The sequence below is a fragment of the Aulonocara sp. 'chitande type north' Nkhata Bay genome, linkage group LG10, assembly GCF_057382095.1.
Source record: "Aulonocara sp. 'chitande type north' Nkhata Bay isolate Kocher_YH1m ecotype deep benthic linkage group LG10, A_spYH_male_GT1.1, whole genome shotgun sequence".
Taxonomy (NCBI): domain Eukaryota; kingdom Metazoa; phylum Chordata; class Actinopteri; order Cichliformes; family Cichlidae; genus Aulonocara; species Aulonocara sp. 'chitande type north' Nkhata Bay.
This window is the reverse complement of record NC_141353.1, coordinates 35,946,401-35,961,566: the sequence shown is the minus strand read 5'-3', so window position 1 is coordinate 35,961,566 and position 15,166 is coordinate 35,946,401. Positions and strand designations below refer to the sequence as shown.

Genomic DNA, 15,166 nt, shown 5'->3' with positions numbered 1-15,166 from the left:
AAACCTAAAGTATGGTAACACATCACACAGTTCCACCTGAAATGACCTGGTTAACAAATTGAGGACATCACATCTAATAGTGTTGAAAGGTGGATTTTCTCTCACACAAGTCACACTGGCACTGTTTGTGTGCATTATATTGGTTCTGCCTTCTGTGTAGTCGAAGGTACGAGAGCTGGAGGAGAAATGTCGAAGCCAGAGCGAACAGTTTGGCCTGCTGTCCCAAGAGTTGGAGAAGTTTCGAATGCAGGCCTCAAAGGTGGACCTGGCCAGCTCTAGCCTCCTCAACAACCCCACCCTGTCGGTTCTGACCAACGGGGTGGGCCTGACTACAGAGCGAGGTAAGTGGTTGCTTCACTTCACTTGCTTAATGACCAAAAGGAAAATCAAACAATCTGACTTACTATGTCTTGTTTCAAGATAATTTGCCAAATCATTGTTTAACAATAATTTTGCTTTCATGTTATAGAATCGTAGTTGGTGTAGTGGACACAGATGATGGCTTGGTAAAGAGCACTGAGCCACTTATAGAAAAGAGTTCTTTAAAATTATCCATATATATAATGATCAGGAATGCATCTCTCCAGATTTTAATTTCGAGATATTTTATCATTGACTTCTGAACAATAAGGACACAATACACAATACCCAGTCCTTCTTCTTAATGTGACATTCTCTCTTTTTCCACCTTTGTGTGTTATAATGTAACCTCAATCCCAGCAGCAACAAATACATAGTGCAAATCTAGACCAACTCTTTCCTACTGTGTATATCCAACCCTTTTCTCTTACAATGTTCATGTGTTTTAGACTGCACTGGTGGCTCATGGGATATGGTGACTCTAGGTGAAATAGCCTTTTGGAGTCTCGAGGGAGGTGACACTGTCTCCTGCCCCGAGGGCAATGACCCACTTGGTATGCCCGCCGTCTCTGTTACTCATAATATGTGTTGGACAGTGTTACAAAAGCACCGCATGCGTTGACCTGTCATCTTACCTGCACGGTCACCGTTAACAGTCCAGCACCGTAACAGAGCTGATCTGTTACTCTCACCATAGCATGAGACAGTCAGTGTGTGGAGCATGGAGCACGTTAAGTCTCTTAACAGTCCTCGTGTGAAACATGTTGTCTTTATAGTGTGACCACTGACAGATGGAGATAGGACTTTTTTTCCTTCCTCTTTTTAATCAGCCATGTTCAGGCCTTGAGCCCCCTGCATGTCAACCAGTGACTTCACATGCCTAGCTGCTCGTGGATTCAACCAGGTTATGCAGTAAGAGGGCTGATGTATGTTCACTAGATGGTGGATTATCCTCTGCCTCTCTCTCTCTTGCTAGATGTGGCCACTGCACTACGCATGGGGGCTACCCCTCATGCTGCAGGGCTATCCAGGGTGGAGCGATCGCCTGTCACCAAGCATCGAGAGCTGCCCACCATCAGCGTCAGCAAGTCAGGCTCTTCCTCTAGCAAGTCAGAGACCACGCACCTCACGCCCAAGTCTGACACCCATCTCAGTCCGCACAAATCAAGCCCAACTCACGAGGTACCAGCAGTGAAGACGATGTGTAGTACATCACTTTTTTCTCAAATCAGAAAAAATGCTTTCATGCATTTTGTGTTTTTTTGTTTATTTTATACATGGTTCATATATTAATGGTAATATGATATAAATATGTGAAATTTCAACACAGTCTTACATGAAATATAATTTATAGTTATACAGTAAAGTTGTTTTAAAGCTGACACCATTAGCTAATGTGGCTGCTACATTTGAAAACCACCATCTGTATCTAGTAAGTTAGCCTAACGGTTGATAGGTTAGTTTGAAGTAGAGCTGCCACAAACGATTATTTTGATAGTCGACTAGTCACCGATTATTTTTGCGATTAGTCGACTAATCAGATCATCATCCATTGGACGTAAAACGTACAGCTTATTGCACCAGCAGCATCTGCTCTTATATAACTATCATTAGCTTACAGCTTTAAGTGTTTAAGGTATGTGCTAACTAAAAATAAAGACAAGATGATAGTTTATAAAATTTTAATGAAATTTGCAGATTGTTTCGGTGAAGTTTAATAAACTCCTTGCTATCTAAAATATAACAGGACACCGGAGTAAATTCTCCAGCATCTCACACTTCTGATAATCAGCTGTCTGCTTGACGTTTATTCAGCTGTGTAAAAACTTTAATCTCAGCCAAACCGATTTACTCAGGAACAAATAAAATACTAAAAAAAGCCAAACAATAACATGTTTAAGTTATCTAAGTGACTCATATATATTTAACCTAAGTAGCGAAAGACGGCGGTGGGTTTGAAAACGATTTGCCAGGAGTCCGGTGTTCTCACGGCTCTAGTTAGCCTAGCCCCCGGCTAACTATCGAGCTAGTGGGTAACAGACGTCTCCGAAAACGTCGGCGCGCTTTTGAAAATATGTGGTGTCTTGATAAACTGAGCAGATATTTGAGGTTTACACAGCTACATTCTCGACTGAAAATATGCTAAACGTTTATTTTGTGACCCAGAAAGAATAATAAGAGTAATATTAAAACTAACTAGCTGCCGCCATTGTTGGAAACTGAGCTGGGCCGCGCTATGAATTCTGGGAAACTGCTTCTTCTTCTTCGGGGTTTAACGGCAGCTGGCATCCTTGTACATGCTGTGCTGCCATCTTCTGTTCCAGTCCGTTATTACACTCTTAAATCCTGCCACTTATTCCTGCGTCTTTTGTGATCTTACAAAGCTTCAAACGACGCGTCGACTATTAAATCAGTCGTCGACGATTTTGATAGTCGACGTAATCGTGACTAGTCGACTAATCGTGGCAGCCCTAGTTTGAAGCACTTCATCTCTTCATCCTGATATTCTCCTTCTTTGTTTCGGCACACATGAAAGCAGATCGAGATTACTACACTGTTTGCATGGATTTAATGGATTAAAAAGCTCTCCTTAAACTTGTTGTCATCTCACGTTAGTGCACACTGTAACAGAAGAGTCCAGTGGAGTATTTTGGTTTTGCTCCAAAATATTTAGCATGTTTGTCCTGCCGGTGTGTGGTCCTGCATGCTATGCAGCCTGGTGGTCTTTTTATCCAGTCACTCGACTGCATACAATCAATAGAGCTCATATTTAGTGAGATAATCCACTCAGCTCTGTGGATTATAAAGGGTATACAGTAGTTGTTTGTGATTATCCTTAAAAAGTGCTGTTATTTCTTGCAGGTAGCCATTTATACCAGGTATTAACTAGCTCTGTAGTAGTTCTGTTCCTGTTTGTATTCAATAAAAAGGGCAAAAAGTCACTCGCAAACAAAGTGATTTTCTTTGCAGTCATTTCCAAACAGGCATGGCTTTATCTTGTGGCCTTTTAAGATAATATGTGTAAAGCATATCATACTCGTGAAATGTGCTCTCCTTTTGGCAAGAAAATAAAGGACATCTTGATACAGAAGAAAGAGTTCATGCTGGCTAAAATAGGTTAAGAATTTCCACTAAAGAAATTCACTTGTTTAGGTCAGCCGCAACAATAAATGGAGTAAATTAAGCAGTAGAAACAGCTTCTAAAACACCTCTCTGTAATAAACTTTGAAAGATATCTGACCTATAGGGAAAGACTTGTTCCAGGACCATTGTGTTAGCTTGCAGAAGATTTTGATTTGTGTACGTAGCAAATTGTGGCACTTACAGCACAGTGCTTGGTCATCCTAGTTACCTCACTTTTATTGCAACTGCAGTCCTATAGATTTACTTTATTACTAAAGACTAAAAACCATTTAACTTTGCTCTTACTTTACTTTTAGCCTGTTCTTTTTAGATATGTCAGGTGACTGTCTCTCTGTTCATGCTGTTCTCAGGTGGACACAGCCAGTGAAGTAGAGGAGTTGGACATTGACATAGCCCCAGCACCTTGCCCAGCCAGCAGAGGAGCAGCAAAGCTTCAGGTGTTTATTGCAAGATACAGGTAAGTAATTAACTAACACAGGGGTTGTTCTGGTGAACATGAAAGTATGTGATGGAAACGATTTCATGGAAAATTTTTATCTCCCCCAGCTATAATCCTTATGATGGTCCCAATGACAATCCTGAGGTGGAGCTACCACTCACTGCTGGAGAATACATCTATGTATATGGAGACATGGATGATGATGGCTTCTATGAAGGTATGGGATCTTGTCATTTTTTTGTAAATCTACAAATCTTTACTTTCCGGTCTGTAGGACAGTGTTTTATGGTGGCTCCTTTCAGGCGAACTGATGGACGGACGGAGAGGGCTGGTCCCCTCTAACTTTGTGGAACGTGTTTCAGACGACGATGTCATGAGCACTCATCACCCAGAGATGGTGGACATGTCCCATAACTCGCTGATAGACAGCAGCCTGCACAGTGCCATCCACCAGCATCGTCTCCACGTGGGTGTCAGCACCTCAGAGAGGACAGAGGCCTCTGCTGCCTCTGGCCCTGCCTCAGCCCCCTCAGATTCAGCATCAGCCTTGGCTGTCCCAGCCCCCCTCACCAACGGCCTAGACTTGGACTTGGAAGAGGTGGGAGTGGACATTGTGCCTTACCCACGTAAGCTCACCCTCATCAAGCAGCTTGCCAAGAGTATCATCATCGGCTGGGACCCTCCGTTGGTGCCGGCTGGGTGGGGCAATGTGTGGAGCTATAATGTGTATGTGGACCAGGAGCTGCGGCTCAATGTGCCCTTCGGTGCCCAGACCAAAGCAGTGCTGGAGCGGCTAGACATAAACCTCAAGGCCTATCGTGTGTCGGTCCAAAGCCTGACAGAGAAGGGTCTCTCGGACCAGCTCCGCTGCAGCATGCTGGTCGGTCGGGACGTTTCCGTGGCGCCCACGCAACTGCGCGTGGAGAGGATCACTGCTACCAATGCCAACCTGACCTGGCTGCCCAGCAACAGTAACTATGTGCACATTGTGTCCTTGAATGACGAGGAGTGTGAGCTGGTGAAGGCTGGCTGCTACTCGCTGTGCCTCAATAACCTATTGCCCAGCCTGCAGTACACCGTCAAAGTGGAGGCACGGCCACACCGCACGCCATGGGAGTTACCCGTGGAGCGACGTGAACACAGAAGTGCAACGATCACCTTCACCACACTGATGGCAGGTCAGGACTTACTCTTTTATCTTTCTGACGGCTTGTCACGATTTCCGGTATCACACGTGGTAAAAGCATTTAAGATGGACGTGTGTAAATGGAACACATGTAAGGTTCGTTCAGACTCAAAGATGGGGGTTTTTGCAGATTAATTCTATACCTCTATAAACTCAGACAAATCATCGCATATATCCAGTAAGATGATTATTTAATCTGAACTTGTATAATGAACTCAAGACCTTTCAAATCATTTTATTTGTCTGTGTTTTCCTGAATCTTTGCAACATCTTACCAGAGCTTTGGCTAGATAATTTATCAAGCCAGCTTCCTTAAGACTTTTAAGTCTAATCATATGTACATGTCACTTTGCTCTTGGCAACGTGTCCCCATCAAATTGGTGAGAGAGTTACATCATTAATGATTGTAGGGAACACCTCCCATGACTGTATTGCTGGTACAGGCAACCCAAATGAAGATGAAAATCAAGACTGTAAGCAAAATAAAGACAGTGTGAAAATGCAGCGTGAAGCAATGCATCATTTTTATATCAGTATTTCTACTGATTTCTACATTATGTTAACAGTGAAGGGAAGAGAGGTTTCAAAGATCCTGTGGATTTATTTACTCTTGTAAATAAGTAAGCTTACAATAGTATGTTAGTATAGTCACTGTTCATGCTTTGTGTTTTTAATTATGGACTCATATGAATTTGGTACCGTTTTGCCAGGCAATAGTATTTAAGATTTCAGAAATGAACTACGCTATATAATGTATAATCATCAGTGTGATATATATTTGAGTTGCATCTCTCCAAATGATCCTTCAAATTTGCTTAAGTTCCATGCCCTCAGTCGGGGATTTCAGGTATATGGTTTTCTAGTGGCCATTAGAGTAATAGATGGCAACTTTCTTGGTAGAAACATGTCCCCATAGTAAACATTATTCCTCCTCCAAAGCTTTGTATTTTCAGTATGAGTCATTTACTCAGTCCTATGTTCAGTTTTTGACATGCTTCTCTTTATTTTGCTGGGATGTTTTAAATCTCTGCAGGCCCCCCCGATGCTCCTCTGGATGTTCAGCTGGAGCATGGTCCATCTCCTGGAATTGCTCTCATCAGCTGGCTACCAGTCACTATAGATGCTGCAGGGACCTCCAACGGAGTCCGTGTAACTGGATACACTATATATGCTGACGCAAAGAAGGCAAGAACTTCATGTCTGTTTTAAACTTAAAATTGTAATCTTGATTTTAAGACAGTATTCAGATATTTAACCAAAGTCTGATTATCGTTCTTCTATCCAAGGTGCTTGAGGTGTCTTCCCCAACAGCTGGTAGTGCCCTCCTGGGTCCCTCTCAGATCCACTCCCTGCTGGCAGCTCAGGAGCTCACTGTCCGCACCACATCCGCCCATGGGGAGTCCTGTGACTCTCTGCCGGTTAATGTGCCCTCAAAGCTGGCTGCCATCATGGCAGGCCCGGCTGTCACTGCCCCACTTCTGCCACCTCTGCCCTGTACTCCAGTAGGTCCCAGTAACCTGCCCCCTTCACCATCCTATGGAAACTCTGCTGCCAAAGTGTCCACGCTGCACAGCTCTTTGCCATCAGAGATACATATCACTGGCCTCACAGTGGAGGCTGCTGCCAACTCACCTTCTGCCCTCCGTTCAGAAGAACTCTCGTCTTCCTCATACGTGAAGGCCTGGGCCAACCCTTCATCTGCTGCTGCCTTGGCTGTTGGCGAGGTCACATTATCTGTAGCCTCCACCATTACCCCAGTGGTGAGCCATACTCTTCCATCCTCCTATATATGAGAGCCCCTTGAAGGTGATAGTAATAGATACGCAGTTTTTCAATTTCCTTTAAACAGTCTGTCATTGTTGTTTTAACCTCCTAAGACCCAAACTCTTTCATGGCATGCATTTTTAATTTCTCTTTGCTATTTGGCCTGATTGGGACCTGGTGAATGTAAAAACAAAGAATTACGTGAATTTTTTTAAATCAGATTTTTGTTTCTGAGAAAAATGAGATCCACATATGAGGACATTTGCTTTAATTTTCGATAGAACAGTGGCAGTATAATGTCCTCGTTAGTGGATATCAGGCCCTCATAGAGCAAAATTTAGTATTTTGGTCTAGACAACCCAAAATGTGATGTCCACATGGACAGGTCCTAGGAGATAAAGCAGATTTTTCACAGCACTTTTTGTATATCTTTTTAAAAAATTATCCTACTTAGCTGTGCATTTCTTTGAATCTGAGTATGCTATTTTTAACTATACTATATATAACTGTACAGTATTCTTTTTTTCTTATCTTCCAAATTTGGCCTTCACACTGCACATTTCTTGTTTTTTATTTTAACTTTTGTGTGAATCCTCATGCTCCATCTGCCTCTGGACTGTGCTGCTGGAACACATGAATTTCCCCACTTTTATATGGAGCCAAAATAAAGACTAAAAATGAATTACATGCATCATTAATTCAACTGAAGCCATGTGTAATATGAGCATCAATCATTGCAGCAGTGTTTATATCATACAAAATAAGGAAAAGCACAATAGGTGCCTGAAGGGAACTGTAGCACTTTACCTTCACTACATGAGTTCACAATTTGTTTGTAACCACTAATAGATATCTCTGGCTCTTGACAAAGGCGGTCGCACTTTCTCCCTCTCCCTTCCCTTATCTTTCCTGCTTGGCTCTCTCATGTCTCTGTCTAGTCTTGTCTGCTTCTCTCCCTCTACCCTGGAAGAGTCTCAGAGTCTGTTTTCTAAAACCTAAAAAAGGAATTATGGATTTGATCAACTGGTCCCTGAATGCAAATGACACACTCTTCTCGACGAGAAGCCTGGGTTCGGGAGAGCCCATTGAAGACATCTGTCTTTTTGGAATCATGATAACAGGGTTCTTGCTGATCGGCGCTGGCTTGGCCCTGGCTTGGCCCTGGCTTGGCCCTGGCTTGGCCCTGGCTTGGCCCTGGCTTATCAAAGAATAAAGAAAGCGGAAACAGCTGTTCAAATCCCCACAAGGCTGCCCGCTATGTTGATTGGAACGATGGAGCGAGCCGTGGCTTCTCAGAATGGGCTCATTAGACGCAGCACGAATGACATCTTGGAGAAGCTTGCGGCTGCTGTGAGTGCTGAGACTCTGACAACATCTGACAACATCTTGGAGAGGCTCACAGCTGTCGTGAACACTCATGCTCTATGACCAAACTGGATAACATCTCGGTGTAGCTGGATAACATCGTGGAGAGGCTCACGGCTCTCCAACGGGAATGGTGAGGAACCAGTGATGGACATTAGATCGACTGTAAAATTGACATGCAGTGGTTCGCACTAAAGCAAGAACACCACCATTATTTCATGCGGCTACCATATCGGCGCCAGCTGCGGTCTCAAGGCTGGAGCTGAACATAACAAACAATTTCTCCCCTGATAACAAACTGTGTTTAGACTCTTTGTTCCAAACGCCCTTGTACGCTTATCTCCAAGGCCGAGTCGGACGGCAGGTCTGGGCCCGGCGCTGGATGAATAGCTGCAGGGCAGGATGGCTGTGTCTGGATCGGCTTACTTCTCACCCCTTACCCACCCCTGTTGCTTGTCACATGCTTCATGATGTTGTGATGTGGACATTTATGTGCTCTTTGTGCAGAGGAGTTTTTTTGTTTTCTGTTCTCATGCTGTCCCCCCATAGGAGCCCAGCATGAGTAGAGGTCTCTTTTTCCCCCTCCTCGTCTTGTCCATTGTATTGTACATTTCAGTGTTTTTCCATAATACTACCGGTCTCCGACCTGTCTCCCCATGTGATGTCTGTGTTGTGTATGTAAGGTCGGGGGGGGAACGGACCCATTTCGCTGCAGGGCAACTTGCATGTGACAAATAAAGGCTTTCTTGACTTGACTTGACTAGATAATCCAGCATATTGTTAATGGCTGCAGTTTGCCAAAGTGTAAATAATACGCTAGATTGAGGCGTCCTGTCCTTTTTGACAGACAGAATAATAAACACCTTTGTCTGACTATTTTTTTCCATTTCCAGGTTAATGTGACCTCCCCGGCCAACTCAGCACCTCAGCCATCTCCAGTAGCGTCACCGACACCTGCTCAGGCTCCATCAGTGGCAGCAGCAGCACCTGTGTTGGAGCAGCACAGAGACACCGACAGCCCTGGAACTATACGTCCATTCCCATCTATCACAGAGTTCATCGAGGACCCCAGTGCCAAGCTTGGGACCCCTGAACGCATCCCTACACCACCCAAAGCCCCAATTACAGATCTCCTTAACCCTCAGGACACTAACCTCATCCGTCCCCCCAGCACTTCTCCTCTGGAGTCAGAGGTAGAGGAGGAGCATGAAAATACCCGCTTGGTGTCCATCGAGGAGTTCCTGACACAGGACCAAGACCCAGTGTACTGCAGGAGGCAACAGGTCAGCCTTGTTTTAACTGGGTTATTGCTGTTTACTACAAAATTAAATGTAACATGTACTCTAAGTGTCTGTTTATTGAATCTGATTATAGTTTAGGTATTCAGAGGTGCACCTAACTTCAGTGTAGATTATATGTCATACTTGGTGAAATCAGATTTGAAGGAATAAGGCATTTAAAGGATATTGCTCTGCCATTGCAACATTACCCACAAAGACACTCAGCAGTCAACATCTTAGCCTGAGATTCTGTTGTATTACTCAAGAAGTCGTAGGCTACAGATATTTTTTATACTCCAAACTTGTGGAGACTGAAGAAGTCACTTGGATGAGTGGCGAAACGTTTCTTCCATTGAAAACACTTTGTGCAAATGAACAGAATCAACTTTTTGAGATTTCCTTATCTGGATGATTGAGCATGCATCAAGACTCACAACTTGTAGTTTCCATAACCAACCAATAGAAAGTGTTTCATATATGCAGACTTTAAAATAAACAGGACGTGTACCTGGAGGTGACGGAGTTAAAGGTGCTAAGATGTTTTTGTGAGTGGCCAGAATATACAAGATTGGATATATGTCTATCAGACGGAGGTGGGATTGTTGTGGAGACAAGGCTGAGGTAGCTTGGACATGTGCAGAGGAGGGATAGTGGACATATTGGACAAAAGATGTTAAAGATGGAGCTGCCAGGTAGGAGAAAATGAGGAAGACCAAGATGATGTTCATGGATGTGGCTAAAGAGGACACGAAGAGGGTGGCTGGTGTGACAGAAGAGGATAGTAGGTGTAGGGTGAGATGGAGGCAGGTGATCTGTTGTGGTGAGCCCTAAAGGGAGTTGCAGAAAGTAGAAGAACAACATCAACTCTCAACATGTCAAGTTTTTTGTTTTACGCACTTATTAAGAAGCCCTAAATAATTAAAAGTTAATAAATTGGCTGCAAATTTAAGACCATATTGAACATATTGATTGATGCGTTGATGCATGGAGCCAAGGCCATATAAACACCTTCCATGCTCTAGTCTTGTATATGCAATCGTTTGCGCCCTTTCAAGCTGTGATGCATAGATATTATTTCATTCTGTGCATGATGTAATGTTTCCTCAGAGTTATGTCAGAGGGATTGTTGAACCTCCCAGTGACTACCATGCAGACAACAGCCACTCAGATCTGTCAGACATCCTGGAAGAAGAGGAAGAGGACTTTTACTCTGACCACCTCGGTGAAGTACAGGCAAGGGGATGCACAATTGGAGCTAACAGGGTAAAGAAATTATTTTGTACTATGACCGCAGCTATACACATGCTTGTTTGCAGAGATACTTTCCAAGTTCTGCTTTTTAAATGAAACATGCTTCTTTTAATTTTTCTTCCAGAGTTTAGTTCTCATTTTGAGGCCTTGTTTCTTCTGTTGGAATCATGATTGTGTCTGATTGTGATTCTTGGTTTTTTCCTTCCTCTTTCATTTCTCTTCCTTCTTCATGGTGGCGTTCTCATCCGTTTTGTCTGCACTTGCTTTATTTTCACTGAACATTATAATGTTCCATCCTACCTTCACCGAACCAATCTTGTATGAATAAAACTGTGGCCCTTGCAGTTGTGTAAGTTGGAGGCTCCAGACAGTGATGAGGAAGTTCTTGAAAAGATCCTTAAGTTGCCTCCTTATGTCTACCCCAACAAGCAGCTGTTCAGCATCCCCGAGATGACAGAGGAGGAGGACAGCAGTCAAGAAGAGCATTTAAGTCGCCGCAGCCAGCATCAGCCACAGCTCACCCACCTCCACTCCAGAAACCCAGAACACCTCCATCCTGGCCCTCCACATCACCGTAACCCACACCCACAAATCCCCCCTCACCATCACCACCTCAACCAGGAACCCAGATCCCTAATTAAAGAGCCTTTACCCAAACACGGGGCCTTGCAGGTCAAGCCTAAGACACAGCACAGAGTACACTATGCAGAAACGGTGGACACCGTCAGTTATCCGGAAGCAGAAGACACAAGTTTATATGAGGGTCCTGCCAACAGACGGGTCTCTGCCCACTGTCCTCCTCGGCCAACCCACACTAGCAAAGACAAAACACTGCTTCGAGGGCTAGGTGACCGCCTTAGGAGGGAGGCCATGCTCAGGAGTCAGATGGCCGTTGCCGCTGCGGCCAACCCCGGTGATGGCCCTACCCCACCAAGACCCTACCCAGTCAGCAAAACAGTACGAACTATGAAGTCACCCATTAGTCCTGGGGTGGAGATTGATGTTGAGTACGGTACAGATGACAATGAGGAGCCTGTGGAATATACTCCTAGGGAGGTGGTGGTGCAGCAGATGAGCTCTGAATGGTGGGTAGAGGGGGCCCAAATGGAGCACAGCAGACCTCCTCAGCGCCGAGGGCCGAAGGCTGATCCGCTGGTAAATGTTGGTCCGCTGGTGTGCCGTCCCAGACCCATCCTCTCCTCTGTAGTTGTGCTAATCAACCCTTGAGCTCTTTAGAGGAAAACTCATAACCCTCCCACTCAATAGACTTTGCCAATACATGGCTACACACAATACATTGCTACCGAGTGGATTCAGCTAATGTTCCCCCTCTGCGTGACTGCACTCATTCCTGCTGCTTTCCTATTCTCCTGCACATTGAAACCCCATCTCTGTGTTTTAAACTAGTCCAGACTGCCTTGTCTTGCATTCGTTTACAGTCAGTGTGCTTTGGTGCGTGGGTGTGCGTCTGCTAATACTGCTGCAGTGCAAGAAAATAATATGCTTATGTTGCGTGCATGTAGAATACCCTGGAGTGTGTTATATATTAGATGTGACTCTGATCTCTGCTCCAATAAGAAACAGTTTAATAATTTTCCTCTCCTCCCATGTAGTGCTTAAACATCATACCTCATATTTCTTTTCTCTTTTTTGATTCTTGAGCAGGAGGTCAGCCAGATCCCTCCAGCTGAAGCACGTCCATCATGGAGAGGCCAAGCAGAGCTTTCCTGTAAACCCGCATGCTTGCAGGCTAGGAATCTCAAAGGTCAGAGGCCTTTTCCCCTTTCGTGTTTGTGCTTCCCCTCTTTCTCATTGCTTTCTCTTTTCTTAACCGAAAACAGTGGGTGTGAGACGGTGCTGACACACCTGTGGTTTCTGTTGGCAAACCTCCCCCTCTCTCACATGGAGGTAGTCAGATTAGCACCTTGTGTAGGAAGGAGGGGGGTGGGGTGGGGGTTTAGGGAGAAGGAGGTGCTGTAGCTGCAGTGGAGTGAAGTGAGAGAGAGAGAGGCCGCTAAGCTGAGAACCGGCTTAACCTAAAGTGGCTTGTCATGACAGGAGGAAGTGACAGACATTAAAATAGTAACCTCGATTAGCCAGCAGAGAAATGGCTCGCAGTTTGGACGTACACAACCGTCTGCTTTTCTCTTCTTTCCTCCAGATCTCGTCTCACTTGCTTCCCATTGTTGATTCAACAAGTTGCCCTTTGAGTTAGCAAACCTGGCTGTTCTGATAAATACACAGTTGACTGCACACATATATGCGCAAGTGAACACGTGCACAGATAAGAGGAAGGGCTTAGGGAGAAGTTCTGTTCTATCTACTAGAAAATCAGTGAGGATGTGAAAGTGTGCGAGTCGTCTGCCCGTGACTCTTGCCACAGATGGGCTGATTCTCTCTAATGAGATAGAGAACGCATCTCTTGAGTGCAGCTTAAAGCCTCACTACAGCTCTTCAAATTTGTCTCTTGCTGTCACATAGGCTTCAGTGGCAGTGCTTTTAATCACACTGCTGGAATCTTTTGTGCAATAGTGCGTATCTGTTGCCTGCTTTGCGTAGTTTGCACTGTATTAAAAGCACCTCTAAAATTATACTAGGACTGTTTTTTACATGTTAGGTTTGGTCTGCAAGTAAAGGTGTTGAAAGTTAAACTGGAGAGTGGGTCAGACACCTTATTCCACAGTTGGAGTTTGTGAGCGTGTGCACGTTTGTCAAATGGCTCACACAGCTTAGGATCAGTGGTTTAGCTTGATTACCTCTTTTAAGGACATGCCAGTGCTAGGCGAACGCTGCTCATGGCAACGCAGTTGGTGGGCAGTGGGGGAGGTGCAAGCTTGCAGTTCTATTTGCAGAATTCATTGCAAGCTAAGCACGGCTGCTCTGCAAACTCTGTTGTGTTGAAATAGCCAATATTATAATAGTAAGAGAGAATTGCATCTTAATACCTATAAAATAAATTGCATGGGATTAAAGGGAAATACTTCCACAAAGTAACTAATTCAGAATGAGAGTTATGTACACTGTTGGTATCATTTAATGATACAAGTGTGCGGTTGACTCCCTTGTCCCGTGGAGCGAGCTGAATTATCTGCAGCTCAACGTGACAAAGACCAAAGAATTGATTGTGGACTTTAGAAAGACCAGGAAACCTGTGACCCAGTTTCAATCCAGGGGGTCGATATGGACACTGTGGAGGATTATAAATGCCTCGTAGTACACATAGATAATAAACTGGACTGGGTTAAAAGCACCACTGCACTCTACAGGAAGGTCCAGTGTCATCTCTATTTTCTGAGCCGGCTGAAGTCTTTCAACAACTGTTTTTATGAGTCTGTTGTAGCCAGTGCCATCTAGAGAGCTTTAGCATGTCGGGGGAGCAGATTGAGGATCGCAGATGCCAACAGACTGATTGGCCATAATGTTGTGGGGATGGAGCTGGACTCCCTTAAGGTGTCGGATAGGCGGATGTTGTCCAAGATAGGAAAATTGTTCGTGCCTATGCATATCTCCCTGTACAACTACAGTAAAATAACAAAGTTTTACAGAATATATTTAATCTGTAATATTCTGGATATTTATAACTATTTGTATATATTAGAGCAATTTTCTAATCATATTTGTGTGTGTGTGTGTGTGTGTGTGTGTGTGTGTGTGTGTGTGTGTGTGTGTGCGCGCGCGCGCACGCGCAGGTGGTGTGGAATCACCAAAGACGAAAGGAGACAGTGACATACGCATCTTTGTGGCCCTCTTTTCATATGACCCTGCCAGTATGTCACCCAATCCTGACGCTGCTGAGGAGGAGCTTCCCTTCAGCGAAGGACAAATCATCAAAGTATGTCCACACACTGCTCAGGCCCTGATGGCTCAGCATGTTCTGATTTCACAGCATTCCTGTTTTAGACATGCAGCTCAATCTGCATGTTTGTATAGTTGCCAGGGTTGCTGTGGGTTATTCACAAGCCTTAAAGCCTTCTTTGTTATCATCCCCATTAGTTTAGGTTATGGTTACATGAGCTAACACGCTAGGGAGCATTAACCAAAAAACTGCTGGCCTGCTTGTCTTGCAACAGAGTGACAGAAATCTGCATACTGAAATAGTGGAAACCACAGATTAAAGTAATTATCACGCTGCTGAAGGTTTCATAACAAGAAGTGATTATGGCTTTAATGAGGCCTGAATGTAATTCATCCTTTTAACATTGTTTGGTTTTTATCTTTATTTGCAAAGATTTGAAAATGTATTTTAAAAAGGCTGATTTTGATGTTGGTTGTGCAAATTGTAGCTCAGAGGATAATGCAGCTTGCACATTAGAGGGACATTTAATGCACCCATTTCATTCTAGAGTATTAATGTAATGCTGACCTGTATAAAATCTA

The 15,166-nt window shown here is 44.2% G+C and overlaps 1 protein-coding gene across 4 annotated transcripts in view; it reads left to right on the top strand.

Annotated features, from left to right (window-relative positions):
- The window catches only part of tspoap1 (TSPO associated protein 1), a 77,865-nt gene that overhangs the window by 55,878 nt on the left and 6,821 nt on the right, over window positions 1-15,166 (top strand). For 2 of the 4 annotated variants that reach the window (XM_086309741.1, XM_086309742.1), the window contains 14 exons: window positions 161-341; window positions 810-914; window positions 1,337-1,542; window positions 3,855-3,961; window positions 4,051-4,160; window positions 4,246-5,121; window positions 5,950-5,976; window positions 6,163-6,314; window positions 6,416-6,889; window positions 9,152-9,541; window positions 10,646-10,801; window positions 11,135-11,944; window positions 12,455-12,554; window positions 14,479-14,621. In XM_086309741.1, coding sequence (XP_086165867.1) covers window positions 161-341; window positions 810-914; window positions 1,337-1,542; window positions 3,855-3,961; window positions 4,051-4,160; window positions 4,246-5,121; window positions 5,950-5,976; window positions 6,163-6,314; window positions 6,416-6,889; window positions 9,152-9,541; window positions 10,646-10,801; window positions 11,135-11,944; window positions 12,455-12,554; window positions 14,479-14,621 — 3,837 coding nt within the window. The remainder of the gene's footprint in view (window positions 1-160; window positions 342-809; window positions 915-1,336; window positions 1,543-3,854; window positions 3,962-4,050; window positions 4,161-4,245; window positions 5,122-5,949; window positions 5,977-6,162; window positions 6,315-6,415; window positions 6,890-9,151; window positions 9,542-10,645; window positions 10,802-11,134; window positions 11,945-12,454; window positions 12,555-14,478; window positions 14,622-15,166) is intronic. The other 2 variants (XM_086309743.1, XM_086309744.1) reach the window with 2 other exon arrangements.